This window comes from Myotis nattereri (assembly GCF_964212035.1).
Source record: "Myotis nattereri genome assembly, chromosome: 5".
NCBI lineage: Eukaryota > Metazoa > Chordata > Mammalia > Chiroptera > Vespertilionidae > Myotis > Myotis nattereri.
In genome coordinates, this window is record NC_138080.1 from 77,941,751 (window position 1) to 77,956,513 (window position 14,763).

General features: G+C 50.0%; 1 protein-coding gene across 2 annotated transcripts in view; it reads right to left on the reverse strand.

Moving 5' to 3' along the window:
• The window catches only part of CXCL14 (C-X-C motif chemokine ligand 14), a 35,832-nt gene extending 21,276 nt beyond the window's left edge, over positions 1 to 14,556 (reverse strand). The window contains exons 1-4 of one of the 2 annotated variants that reach the window (XM_081093016.1): positions 14,003 to 14,556; positions 13,732 to 13,837; positions 9,940 to 10,053; positions 6,236 to 7,350 (exon numbers count right to left, since the gene is read on the reverse strand). In XM_081093016.1, coding sequence (XP_080949142.1) covers positions 7,335 to 7,350; positions 9,940 to 10,053; positions 13,732 to 13,837; positions 14,003 to 14,378 — 612 coding nt within the window. In that variant the 5' untranslated portion in view covers positions 14,379 to 14,556 and the 3' untranslated portion in view covers positions 6,236 to 7,334. Of the gene's footprint in view, positions 1 to 6,235; positions 7,351 to 9,939; positions 10,054 to 13,731; positions 13,838 to 14,002 lie in introns of those variants that run through there. The other variant, XM_081093017.1, reaches the window with a different exon arrangement.
• Positions 14,557 to 14,763: the final 207 nt, after the last annotated feature.

The window sequence follows — 14,763 nt, forward strand, 5'->3', positions numbered from 1 at the left end:
AAGCAACTTCCATGTGTTGGCTGCTTACTTTATGTGTTGACATACTTATTTAATACTCACTATAAAGTTAGGATTGAGAGAAATTAAGTAACTTGCCCATGGTCACTGAGCTTTTAAGGAGAAAAGCTAGGATTTGAATGAGCTGAATGGCTACAGCCTACATTCTCATCTCTGCAGATACTTGGGGTTGGGACATTGAGCTGAGGGTCCAAGCCCCTTCTGTGTCTCTCCCCCATGAGGGCCTGTTTGAATAGACTTGGAGGGAAGTGCAGAAAACCCCTTAAAATTTGGGGCATGTCAGGTCAGGCAGAGAAACAGCTGGATAAATCCTGAAGCCTCAGCACAGGATACCAGCCCAAGGGCTAATGGAGAGGACAACTGAGCCAGCGAACTTGAACGGCTCAGGTGCCCCCAGAGCTGCCCCTGTTCCAGGTGTCTCAAGACCTGTACCTTGAGGCTCTGCCCCTTTTTCCCACCCCAGCTCCTCTTAGGCTCAGGGAAGGGAACAAGTCAGCAACCTTATTGTAGAAAAACACTCTGACTTGACCAGAGCCATCAGTCCTAAGGGGTGACATGCTCAGGACTGAGATGGGGAGAGGGAGTTGCACCTCTGTGTCTCCATGGATTTCCCCAAGCTTTGTGATATGCTGCAGCCCTCCCCAGCCTCCTTGGATTGAATGGATGTCAAAGGTCCATATCCCATTACCACTCCTCTGAAGTAGCTAATCGCCCACTTATAGCACATGCCAACCAAATGGTCAAGGAAAGGTTTTCTTCAGTCCTCTGACTTTTGTTCTCCTGAAACCAGAACCTGATATTTTAATTGTCTAGAGAATCTTATATAGACAGACACACAGAGGAGGACAGGAATTTGCATTTGGGTCTTCATCCAACAGATGGGTCTCCAAAGTGCAATGTAAACAATCCATGGGTGTCAGCTCCAGTCTTTGTCTAGCAGGGGAGACAGGCCAGGGTGGAATGGGGAAACCAGGGGACTACTCAGGGAGATTCTATAGGGTTCCCTATGGGGTTAAAGTGTCACTATTATTTTTAAAGAGTCCACACTCACTTAGGAGTTGGTTGTCCAAGGGGAGTTAACTAATCATTTCTTAGACACTGAACAATCCCACCAATATATTCTCCTGGTAGGCCCTATAAATAGGGTGATCATATAATTTATCAACCACACCGGAACTCTTTGGAGAATTTAATAAAACTTGCAAGGGTTAATGTATTCTTCATAATTACACTGGGACAACTGTCATAGGCCTGGACTGTTCCAGGCAACCAGGATGTATGTCACTCTACCAAGGAGTGTCCAAATAAAGATTTAACAATGCCCAAGACCTCTTGGCCCCTGTGTGATCTTGGACAAGTTACTCAGCTTCTTTAAGCCTTAAGTTCTTCGTCTATAAAATGGGACTAATATAGAGTTTGTTGAGAAAGCACTCCATAAATATTGGTTGTGGTTGTTGCTGTTGTTTGTATTAAAGTTTGCTGCCTCTCAAAATATGTGGAATCAGCAGGGTCAGTATCATAGCAGCTATAAAGGAATTGAAATATGTTCTTTCTCACAATTTTTTGGTTTATTTTTTGGCTGTACCAATGTAAATACTTAACTCCAGTCTGTCTTTGCAGGCTATTATTTCAGGGGGACAAAAGCCTTTGTCGTTTAGAAATGATTTTTGTGTGGTGACTGCCTTTAAGGAACAATGGGTTGAAAGAAAGTGCCTGTTGCTTCACCTAATCAATTTGCTTTCAGGAATAACTTTGAATTTTAGCTGAGAGTGTCATCTGTATCTGATTAGACATCCTGCTACTCATCCCGGAAAATCAATTCTCCTCATTGTGAAATGAACTGATTACTTTAAATCCAGCTTTGAATTAATTTTTTTAAACCAACATCTTGATGGTTTTAAGTTGTTTCTAATTAAAACATCGAATTGAATTTGATGATATTGTCATTTTGCTTATTCAACTTACTTGATGTTAAGGGGGGAAATCTCTGGCTGCTTCTACTCAAGCAGAGTTTCTATCTACCAAGTGTGGGCAGAGCAGCCGCCTCCTAGTTGTAGGGCTCACTTCCAGTCAGTGGGAGAAGCCCCACAGGAGCTCCTGCCTCTAAAAGACAAATCGAGCCACACACAGCAAATCTGGCGAAGGCTGTTGTCCCAGCAGCCCAAATTAACTGGGTGATTAATCTCTATTAAATAGACAGGAGGTGAGTGCCGGTGGAGGGCACAGCAATGCCTTCTGCTGGCCAGGGTGGACAGGAACTGTAAGACAATGTGTACTTCAGGGAGCACAAGCCCTGCTCTGGAGTCAGACACATGTGGGTTCAAATCCTGTCTACCAACTCCGTGATTCATGAACATGGGCAATGTTTCACTGAGGGTGGGTTTCCTTATCTGTAAGTGGAACTAATAGAACCCCCTGCTGTAGTTACAGTATTCAATGGGATAAGGCATGAGAGCCCTCAGCACAGGTCTGGCCACAGTAAGCAATAATTATACCACTTACTGTTGTCATTTCCCACACAGCCTCCAGAACTGGAACCCTTGGCTGAAGTGCATCGGCTCTTTGCTTCCCTCTGGTGGCACAGATCAGCGATCTGGTATGGAGGAAGCTGGGAGGTGTTACCTTAAAAGTAAGGTAATTGAGAGCGCCGCCTAGGAAGGAAGCCCGTGAGGTGTGAGGCTGCGCCTGGCCTCTCCCATGCTTTTATTAGTGCTCCCTGGAGGTTGCTCCCTGCCCTTCCCCACATCCCCCCGCCCCTCAACTCCATGCAGCCAGAACCTCCCTTGGGGCGGGCTGTTGCTGGCTGCGGGATAGAATGCCATCTGGGGGTGGGAGATGGGGGTTGAGGGGAGGGGGGAATGCAGAGAGGTGGGTTGTTGTGAGGCACTGTGCTACTGCCTGAGGGGGTCGGATTTTTTGTGGCTCTGAATTAACACCCTCCTCCTCCTTTCCCTCCAGTCCACACTCCTAAGGGATCTCCCCCTTCACCCAGATGCTTACCTCTTCCCCTTACCTTTCCTCCTCCCCTCTTCTGCAAGAAAATTGCTTAGGGTTTGATTGCTTCCTTGATTACTTACAAGAATACCTTTCAATTTTTCAAAAAGAGGAGTACAGGAAAACACCCTGAGGGCTTCACAGTGGGTATGATTCTTCCTTGTGCAGGTGAGGTAAAAGCGGTGGTGGGCTACTTCCTTGCTCAGAGGTTGGAGAGTTCCCAGCCATGGTTCTCTGGCAGACCAGATGGGAAGTGATGAGGGAGAGGAGGAGATGTGGATGAAATGGGAGTGGAGGTTGGAACTGTGGCTGGTTTCCCAGGACGTTCAGCTGGGGCATGGGTGATGTTCCCGAGTCCCCTCTGAATTCCCTCAGCATTCTCCTTTCTGCCCTCCGAGCTCTCTATCTTTGTGGGCTATCTCTTCACGTGCACACATTGGGCCACAGGCCACATCAGAGCCAGGGTGGAATCAGCCCTTCCTATTGCTGCCTGAAAACAACTTGCAATTTGCTATGAGCCCTCCCAGAACTGATAGAGGTCTTGGGGCAGGGGTCACTTTCTTTCAAGTCTAGGTGAGTACCTACCCCTTTGAGGTGCCCCTAGAGCCTACTGTGTGATCCTCTAGCATAGGGCTTAGACAGTTTTAGGGAGCATATTCATTTCCTGTGTAAACTGGGGGTTTCTAGAGGGGCTGATGGCAGAATTCAGCAATACAAGTCATGTAATGACTCAGGGCCAAAATGAGCCATCCAGATGGGTGTTAGAGTTGATATCAGAGGTATCTATTTGTGCTTCTCCCTGGGCTTGTGACATGTGAGGTGCACAGAACCCTGTGCCACGTTTACTGTTCTGCTGTTGCCATCTTGAAATTCTTAATATTTGAATGGGGGGGTGGGGTGCTGCATTTTTGTTTTGTACCAGGCTGTGTGACTACATAGCTGGTCCTGACTCCAGGGGGATCTGAGGAGGGTTGGCTGGGTGGCGATGAGTGGCAGATCCAGGCTGGAGTTCTTTATGATGTGGCTTTCCTTAGTGTTAAGCCTGGTGCACCTGCTCTGAACATGCTTGTGCAGAGTGGGGGGGCAGGGTGTGGCATTTGGATCCCTAGCAAGGCTGTCAGTGAGGCTCCAGAGGTGGGGCCTGCATGTGGGCCTGGTCGGCCCCATGTTTGGAGGAGCAAGCTTGCCCTCCTCAGGGGGCCACGATCACAGGGGCCACTTGGGAGGGTGGCCTGGTCTTGCTTTGCTGCACTGGAGTTACTCTCCTTTCTGAGTGTGGTGGGTGGAAACCTCATAGGGCTGCTGGGAAGTCTAGAGGAAAGCGATGGGAAACAGTAAGAAAAAGGGCATTCTTCCCTGGAGCCAGGCACAGTTCCTGGTGCTGGAGGGTCATCATGTGGCATTTGTGAAGTGTTGAGCTCAGAGTCCATTCTTAGTGGTCAGGCTAATACCTAGCAACTGGAGGACAGGGTCCAAGTCATCTACAGAAGCGTACACAGACTTTGTTCCCCAGGGACACATAGTCTCTGTGGAGGATGAGATAGTCACACACAGACTGGGGCTTGAAGTTCAGCTTTCCTCTACTGACCACAGTGCCTTCTGAACAAATCACCTGACTGGTCTGGGTACAGCAATATTGGTAGAGATAGAGCATCAGGCAAGTGCCCGGGCCAGTGCCAGGCACACTGGCCTGGCACACTGTAAGAAGGCATTGTTACTGTCATTAAGAATCCAGTCTGTGGTTGGGAGGTCAGATTATGGAGGGGGACACATGGGGCAGCAGGGCTGGAAGATGAGCTGTTGGTACTAGAACTATAGATGATACAGAGGAGACCTGCACAAAGATGGGGAGGTGTGCATATGGCTTGTTTAGAGTGAGTAGAAGGGGGTAAGGTGAAACCTGGAATGCAGGGAGCAGCTCAGAGAATGCTGCCCCACCCCATGATAGATAGAGAGGTCTTTGTGTTGGTGGGGGCAGGGGTGAGGATTGGAGATTTGGGGGCTGGGGCTGGTGTATCTCCGTCAGCTGACTTCTTTACATTGGCCCTCCCTCAAGCCCAAGCAAGGGCTCCTGGAGAGAAGGACTGGCCTCTTCTCTACACACCTGTTATGCATCCGCTCACTGGGGATGGCTCTGCTGGTTGGTATCGGGGCTTCCCTGTCCAGTCTCCCTTCTTTCTCCATAATGAGGGGAAAGGTGGGACCAACACCAGCCCTTCACAGTCACCCAAACCCACTTAGCAGGGAAGCAGTCAGGCTCAGCCATTAGAGCAGTGTGATCGTTGTTAACCTCTCTGGTCCTTCGTTTCTTCAGAAATGCATTTGGTGTAACAGTATTACCAGGAGATGACGCTATGATGGAAAGGGCCTGCAATGGCACTGTGCTGAGGACATGCTAGGGCAGGATAATGCTGTGTGTTCCCGTAAGTATTGGCAGAGTCAGCTATGCATGTCACTGGCTCCTGGTTCCTAGTGTAGCAGACAAGCAGTGCAGACGGGAGGAGGCATGTCCCCTTGGGCAGTCCTACAGAGTGTGGGGGACCCAAGCAGCACAGAGGGGCCTGTCTCAGGGCCTGCTTGACATGAATACTGTGAAACATGGGGCTGTGGGCAGTTTTTGCAAAGTGCAAGTAGCCTCGTCTTGTGAATATTAAAGGAACTCACATTTACCAAGTGCTCACCATGCCCTCTTATCCTGCGTGCTTTATGTGGTGTGCCTCCTTTAGTCTCAGGAGCCCTATGAGGTGTGCACTCATCATCTTTATCTTGCAGAAGCAGAAGCAGAAGCGGAGCCCCAATATCTTACCAGCTGTGGCTGCCAGACAGCCTCCAGTCTTATGGTGGGCACTGCCCGCCCCTCCTTGAGTACCACTGGAATCCTGGGGCCCTGTATCACAGGGATCTTGACTGGTCCCTAATCTAGTCTCTTCTCTAAATGGGGACCATAGTGGGACCCTCCAGTCCCATACACACTGACCTGGCTGCACTGATGAACCTGCCCAGGTGTGGGAGTCAGGCAGGGAGGAAGCATTAGCCGTGTGACCTGGCTTTCTGTCTCAGAATTGTGCTCACATTCCATAGAGGTGACAGTGTTGACAGGTATTTGGGGAACAGCGGTTTTCCTTCCAATATATTTGTCCCTGTTTATTCAAAAAGTGGTAAATATTTGATTGTCATCCTGGCTTATTTAAACAGAAAAAAAATGTCAGTAGTCTAGAATTTTGGTACATTTCAAATATATTTTATTAAGTTTCTTTTTGTCTTAGAAAGAATATGAACCCTGCATGCAGTGCTAATGGCTTCTGACATTTACATAGCATACAACAACAGTACAATGCGGCATACACTGAAGAGGCAGTGTGTGCAGGGGCATTCTTGAGATATTTACAAAGGAAAGGGCCATAGTCATCTTAGCTTTCAAAAGATTGCTGCACTATTTAACATTGAAGAATTACGCGGGGATTGCTTTAGTACTACATGCTCCATTGTAGTGAGGGAAAGAAAGATGCTCTGAAGGTTCTCTCTTATCAATAGAATGTATCCGTAGCTCTATACTCTGGGTGTATGTGTATATTTTTAAGTTTGCTCCTAAGGGTTTTGCTAACAATGTTAGGAACTTCATGTGCTTCTGAAGCATTGACTATTGAAGGAGTGAACTTTCACAAACCCTTGGGTTGAAGAGAAGATCCAAACCATTCCTTAAGTACCGTTTGCTTTGACATCCCAGGATCTTGGAAATGTTTCCTAGAGTGTGTAAAAATTAACCAGGGGGACGAAGCAGTCAAACTCGAGTTCATAAAAGAACAGACACAAAGAGATCTGCTCTCACTTGCCCAGTGACTGAGGCCACTGCGGAGTCCCCCTGAGGCTGTGACTAACCCAGAAGAGCGTGGCAGCTGTGCCGAGGTGCCAGGACCTCTGAGCGGAAGCTTCCTGCTCTAGGAATGGATCAGTGCTGCTATGAAATGTCTCAACCAAGCTCCCTGTTCCTCCTAGGTGCTTATAAAGCTCGGATGTATAGTAATGTCTGGACAAATACAAAAAAGCATTTTTTACAAAGGAAAGGCATGAGTTTCCAGCTTTTCAGTAAAAAGCAGCCTGTGATGAAATCTGGAGTGCAAGAGAAATAGGTCTCATATCTGGAAGCCTTTTGCACACAACTATAAAATGTAAAAAGTGACCCTTGGTAAAAAGTGCTTTGTAACAATATATAATTTGTGTCTTATGCCTGTGAGAAAGAAAGGTTTTTTGTGTGTTTACTCTGCATAGTCCTTTGCTGTCTCCCAACGGGTATGATGCTTTCCCATCTGGGGTTTTTCACCCTATTCTTCGTAGACCCTGGGAAGAAAAAACACCCAAGTAAGTGGCTCAGGACATGACTTGGGCAGTGCACAACTGGTTTCTCGCCTTCATTCTTGTCTTCGGCAGTGCCCCTCACAGGACTGCAGGAGCCTGGGAGAAGTGGGGAACATCTCAAAGCATCACAGGCACCACAGAAGCTCACCTTTGACTTTCTAAACAGCCTCCACCTCTGTAGTCATTATATCCTCAAAACTCTATGAAGCAAACCCCCTCTGTATATGAGGAACCTGAGGCACGAGAGTCTCATGGATATTGGATGTCAGTGGTGGGAAGGAGTTCTGTCTCCAGCATGGGCAGAGGTGGGGGGAAGGGGGAAGAGGCATCTCCTCCCTCAATTTAGGGTTGTGATTTTCTTTGTATTTTGCCCAAAGAATGTCTATCCTCTGGAAAAACACCAGTTGTAGAGGCAGCTGCCTTAAGACTGAAGAGTGTGTAGTGGGGCTGGGGCTGTCATGCAGGCCTGTGGCTCCAGATCACATCCTCTGGTAGTTAACAGGCCTGTGTGCATTCACAAGCTGACTTTTCCCCTCACCTCCCAAGCCATCTCTAAGTATTTTAATTCCTTCTTTTCTGCTCTGTGGCTGCTATGGGGTTGCACTTCACACTCAGACAGCCCATTGCTCCCTCTGCCTATTTCCTGATTTCTGAGTAAGACCACCTAATTGTGCAGTGAGATCAAATGCCTGCTGTTGCTGTTGCTGCCAGTGGCAGCTGGAGGAGCTCTGGGCCCTGAGGTGCTTGGCACTCTCAGGTCTGGACCCCAAGTGGTGGGCTGGCCTGCTGTCCTCTCCTTCCTCCATCCTAGGTTTAGCATATTCTCTCTCTCTCTCCCTCCCTCCCTCCCTCCTCCCCTCCCTCCCTCCTTCCCTCCCTCCCTCCCCCCTCCCCCCCCCCCTCTCTCTCCCTCTCTCTCTGTCTCTCTGCAAAGAGGACTTCAAGATAGTTCCCTTATCTCCATTCTACATTTATGGAGGCATTTTCAACCTTTTACAGGGGGAGGGGAGGTGGGGAAGACAAGGGAATGCCCCCTTCCTTTCCCAAGATACCTCAGTATTCCAAGAAAGGGATTAACTTATTTTGTAATGAAGTGATGGAGTTCTGGGAATAGAAGTGCCCTCACTGCTCTCATCATTGGAATTTGCAGAAATAAGAAGGTCAGGGCTGCATGGATCCATGCCTGCCTCCTCTTCATCAAAGCTGTGGCCTAGGTGGAGGGGTGAGGGATAAGCACTCCTTAAAAAAGGCCTGAATATCTCCCAGCAGTCCAGCGAAGACATTCTCAACCCTTCCATGAACTGGCCCTGAGGTTAGCCTCTTTACACGTTTGATGACACAGGGCCTGGAGCATAACAGTGGATGAGACAGGATGCTGCTTTTGCCACGTGAGCTGCCCTGATCAGAAAGAGGGCTTCATTCCCATCAGACTTGTAGAAAATAATATCCCACTCTCATCATTTTCTATTTCAAGCAACTGCAGATGAGGCAGTTTTGGAGGCAGCTCTAAAGATTCAGGTACTGGGATTATACCCAAGTGTCAACTATAGGGGAGCTATTCACAGGCTGAGCTTAGTGTAGAAGGGGCAGCACAGGGACCAGAGGTAGGGAGGGAGAAGGTGACACTGGGAAGCCTGGCTTTCTTCCCTGTGCTCCTGAGAAGTCACTCCCCATCCACACTTAGACTTGGTTTCCTCCTCTGCTGAATGAGGTGCTGGCACCAGCTCCTGGGAAACTCAGCTGTGCAAGTGAGCATGCGTGTGTGCGTGTGTGTGTGTGTGTATGGCCATGGCTGTGCAGATACAGGTGTAAACAGGCTCTGAGTGTGCAAGGACAGGTCTGCTTCGGGATAGGCTCACCTTTATGTGGTGTAGGAGAACCAGGAACTTGCCTCCCCTCTGCAGCCACACATAGGACCCCAGGAGATCAGAGCTGTGAAACCCTATCTTCTGATTATAGGGAAACGAAACCCAGAGGGGTAGGGGTCTAGTTCAAGGCTTAGGTGGTCTGGCCACTGCTGCCCCTGAGGTTAAGAGTAGCTCTGATTTTAAAGGGTTAAACCCTGTCTCCCTGCACCTGCATGGGAAGGAGTTTATCAGTTTTCTGGGTAGTATGGGAGAATCTATTGTTGTCAGGGAGTCATTCTTATCATCTTGTGGTTGTACCTACAGTTTTATAATTAATAAACCCAGTCACTTAAGTGGTCATGTTTCACCCCATAAGAATCACAGAGACAGCTGTGCCAGGTGCTCACTCAGCCTTGGACAGAGGGAAACCCAGAGTCATATAACTTAAGTTATTTAAATAAGGAGAGGAATTAAGACTGGAACATAAAATTTAAAATGAAACAAACATTAGTTTATAAAAGGATACATTTTTGATGCTTATAGCTGTCTAAGACAGCAATAGCCTGCTTTAAGTGGTAAGTTCCTCTTCCTTGGGGGTATATAAGCAGTGTCTGGGTATCTGCATGCTGTGGTTATTGTGATGGGCATTCACCCATTAAACATGGCTAGAGGACCTACAAGGGGTCCAGAATCTGGGGACGAGGGGGAGGAAGGTGAGGCATACCTGCGCTTCTCGTTCCAGGCATTGTACCACTTGATGAACCTCTTGGTGCTCTGCAGCTTGGGGTGCAGGCAGTGCTCCTGACCCCGGTATCTGGACACGCTTTTGGTGGTGATGCTGAAATGGAGTGGGATAGGGGAGAGGATTGAGGAACCTGAATGATAGCCCCTTAGTGTGGCCTTTGGGTCGCCCTGGCCTGTCCCAATCAGGGAACTGAGAGACTGTGGCCTCCTCCCTCCTTTCAAAGGAACCTACCTATATGTTCACTCCCTGGCTGGCTCTCTGGAAGATTCGGGTTGTCCCCTTAATCTCTGACTCCATATTAGTGTCTAAACCTCTACTGAGTGATCGGCTTTCACTTTTCCCCCTGGAGCTCTCAGAGTGTGGGATAATGTCTCCCCACCCTCCACCCCCCTCCACCCTCACCTGCATGCAGGGTGTTGTCTATAGGGCTCAAACCTCCCTTGGAGAACAGCTCCTAAGAACCTGAGGTTTAGAGGTGGAGAGTGCTAATGCCAGCAAGGTATGCATGACAAGACCTCTTTTCTTGGGTTTGAGTTGCTCCACAGCAGGGCTTGGACATGCTCTGCACACACTGTGGTCTCCATCTGATCCTTCAAACCCCAGTTCTCCCCAACCCTTTGCAGATTATCTCAGGACTGTTGATCCTGAAGCTAAGTCTTGTTGGCCTTGAAGCCCATTGTTGTTCCTGAGCTTGAAGTCCCAGCTGCCTCATCCTTGGGCAGAAAAATAAGACCTCTCTTCAGACCTCTATCAGCCAGGAGAGAAGCAGGTGGCATTGTATAGATGGTAGGGATTGGGTCTGAATCCCAGATCTGTCTGTGGGACCTTGGGCAACCTTTCTGATTCCAGTTTGCTCATCTGCAAAATGGGTATAATAGTAGGACCTACCTCTTAGGATTATTGGGATGACTAAAGGACATAATCTATGCAAAGTGTCTAGCACCTGGTAGATGCATAATGAATAGTTATTGTTATTAGTAATTGTCATGGAAGATGAGGTAGCCACAGAAAGAAGCCTTAGTATAGGAGCTCCAGCCTGGAGGGGGAGGCAAGACTGCTGCCCAGAACTGCTATGCCCTTCTCAGCCAGGGCTGGGCCATGGTGGCAGGAGTTAGAAGGGAGCTTCTGGGTCGGGGAGGAAGAATGCTGTTCAAGAATTAGGGACCACCTAGGGGACATAGAAAAGTGGAAGATGAGAAGTGAGGATATCACTCCCTGAGAGATCACCTGGGGAGGACTCAGGTGCTCGTGCTCGGGGATTGGGGGTGGTAGAAGGAGGGGTAGTTGGGGGTCTGAGTGGGAAGAGCAGGAAGGGAGGGAGAGAGGTCAGTTAATTCCTGCAGATCCCCAAAGATAAAGGGCTATGGCTTATATGCCAAGTTCTAGAAGGGATCAGAGTCTCTATGAACTGTCTCTTATTGACGGGAGAGGAAGTTGAATCTTGCCGCCAGAATGAGGGCAGAGTATTTGTGGGCCAGCTGTTCTCTCCCCGCTTCTGTGCTCTGCGTTTCCAGGGCCCCCACCACTGCCTAAACGTCCTGGGGGCAGAGATGGGTCTTCCACTGATGCTGGATGACTGGGCCCTGACTTCGCTGGCCCTCTTTATGAGGGGCTTGTCACTCCCCATTAAAGGGGCTTGTGCCTCCTTTAATGTCTGGAGCATGAGGCCAGGCTTCAGAGTGGAGTTTGGTCATTCTCCTCCCCTGTGGTACCTAATCACTCTGCAGGAATTTAGCCCATGCATTGCCCGAAATGTTGCTTTTGCACTTGCAGTAAAAGGACATGGTAAAGCCTGAGAAAAATTCCTTTTCAGGTCAGTGTGCAAGCTCAGAATTCCAAGTCTGGAGACCTGAAGGCTGGGGAGCAGGAGAGTATGCTCAGCCCTCAGCCACAAGTTCCAGTGCTCTGTCACAATACTGGGGCTATGAAATTGGTTGTGGGGTGAAGACATGAGGATTTCTGCCCCCAGCAATTACTCAGAAATTTGGGTCCAGTGTCCCTCTCCTCAGTGGTTCTAGGGTGCCGAGGGTTTTGGCAAGATGTCAATGGACATATGACACAAATTGGTCTTTCTAAAATCTGGACTTTCCTGGACCTTTCTCAGTGCAAGGACTCCCACTTACGAAGCAGGCAGCATCCCTCCCCCACCCACCAGAGATTTCTGGGTGACTCAGGGTGAGCTGCAAAACTTGCTTTTGTTCAGCCTGTGTGGCTGAAAACCTGCTTTGGCAAAAAGTACTGGCCCTTCGTCTGATCTAGAGAATCTTAGAAGCTTGAGGGGAGTGGACTTCCAGCCCTTCAGGGATGGGGGTGGTTCTGGGTGTGGAACAGAGGCTTAGGAGAGGGTGACTGCATGTGGATCTCATGAGGCTCCTACAAGTTTTCACAAGGCTGCATACAGCCTTCTCATGCACTTGCCTGTCAGTTTCCTCTCTATTCTCAAAAGTTTAGCCAGGAAACAGAACAGGCCTATTGACTAGTGTTCTGTCCTTTCAAGATGTCATTGTACCCCCCACCCTGCTTCTCCTCCCCTGAAAGGTCTCAGCAACTGGACTTGGTGTGTGGAACATTTTTCAGCACTTTGAGGACTGCTAACTTAATTTGCAATGTCCCTATCATTTTTCAGTACCCAAGCTGTGAGCTGAAGGGTTTCAGCTCCTGTGATCTCTGGCCCCCACAAAAAGAATTTTCTGTTGTTCTGGACCTGGCTTCATAAAGGAAGGGGCAAGGCAAAGGGGCAGGGGCAAGAGGCTAATTTAAGTGCCCAGGAAGAAGGCAGTAGGGTTCAGCCCAGGCCATTGGTTCTCGGAATTCCCTTACCTTCAGACCCACTCTGCAGCCTCCAGGTAGCAGTGGGGAGTGGGAACTGCCTTTGCAGACTGTGGCCTTTGGGCTAGTGGGGCCAATGGTGGAAGGCACTTGCCCAGACTGAGAATAGTGTGTGTCCTGTTTCTGGGGAGGGGGAGAGGGGCAGTGGTCCGTGGCAGATATTTATTTGGTAGCTGTTTTGCCAAGGGCTCCCTTCCTGGCCAAAAGCATATTGATGGGGAAGCAGTGGTGCTGGCCTCAAGTGGTTAACTGGGAAGGCAGAGGAGCAAGGAAACTCAGTGTTCTCTCTGCCCCAGTTTCAAAGACATTTCCCACATCCCCACCAAGCAGAGCTCCAGCCACGTGGCACATTAACCCCGGGAGAGCCCTCCCCACAGGCTCAGGGACCTACAGTAGTCCAGCTAGAGAAGGGAGAGTGAGGGATCATTCTCAAAATGAAATTGCTAGAAGCTGAAAACTGGCCATCCATGGGCCCCTGATTGGAAAAAGGCTCTGAAAGGAGGTTCTGAGGACTTAGGACAATGTTTACTTTAATCCTCTCTCCAGTGATAGGAAGGCAGCACACCTCATAGTTCGGGTGCAAATTCAATAGTTCTGGGTGTACTTTGAGTGCTTTCAAGCTGGGGGGTGTTCTCAGTTGGCACACGGGAGCCATTTAACCCTTCATCACCCTAGAAAGTTGGGCAGTGCAAACACAGGGCTAGCCATTTAAATCCCAGCAAGGGTGGACTGGGAGAGGCTGTTCCCGGAGCACAGGCAGTGACCCTCTTTCCAAACTCTCTTCCAGACTGTTGCACCAGCGCCCTCAGGACTCACTGGGCAACTACAAAGGCTCTGCCAAGACCCTGCCAAAGGTGGAGAGATGTTAGCCTGACCCAGCCCCACGCTCTCCCCCCGCACCAGGTTAAGAGCAGCACACACAAGCTTGGAACGGGAACTCACATAACCATCTTCTCCTCGCAGTGCGGGTACTTTGGCTTCATCTCCAGCTTCTTCACGTCGCTGTAGCGGATTTTGGGCCCCTTCCGGGAGCACTTGCATTTGGACCCTGCGAAAGAGTGCCCAGGGGCCGCTCAGTTGTGGGCAGGGTCTCTTGCCCTTCCACACCCTCGGTGCCCAACTCAGAACCCTGGATCTCACCACACCTAGCATTTGGCGCTTGGGTTCCCCAGAATGGGACAGAAAGGCGACAGAGGACCTTCTGGGCACTCACCGTCCACTCCCGCGGCGCACAGAGCCAGAAGCAGCAGGAGCAGGGCAGCGGTCAGGAGCCTCATGCTGGTCAGAGGGGCACAGCGCTCGCGGTGCGGGAGCAGGGACAAGGGGAGGGCGCCTGCCCTTCCTGCAATGGCCCGGAGACACTGCCGGCTCCGCTTTTCTCTGTGCCCCGAGAGCGGCTCCCGGCTCCTCTCAGCTCCTCTCGCTCTGCTGCGGCCCCGCTGCGCCCGTCTGTCCGTCGGTGGGTGCCTCCTTCGCTGAGCTCCGCTCTGGGCTGGCGTTCCCTCCACAGCCTCCCTCCTCCCGCCCAGGCCTCTTTTAAATCCGCTCTTGCCCTCACAGAGAGGGAGCTCATTAATATGCAGAACCATTCGGTGACTCACTGAGATTTCTTAACACGGTGGGGGGAGGAGACCATCTTAGCCCGCCCACCCCAAACCTCATGCAGCAGCACATACTCCCAGTCATGAACACATGCACATTTGCACAGTTATCCACTACCCGCGCTCCCACACACTCCTGCACACACTTGCACACCCAAACTCCAGCACGTGCACATACAGCCAGTGCCCTGGGTCCATTGGACAGTTGAGAGGCTGCTTAAGGGCACTGCTTTTCTGGTTTGCTTGGTTCCCTCTGGCCAGATGGACCTGTTCTTTTGAGTGAATGGGAGACCCAGGCCTGTGGCCCAGATCTTCTGAGAAGAATTGACAGGGTTTTGGGGCAGGTGCCAGGTGTGAGTACCAGTGGGCCTGA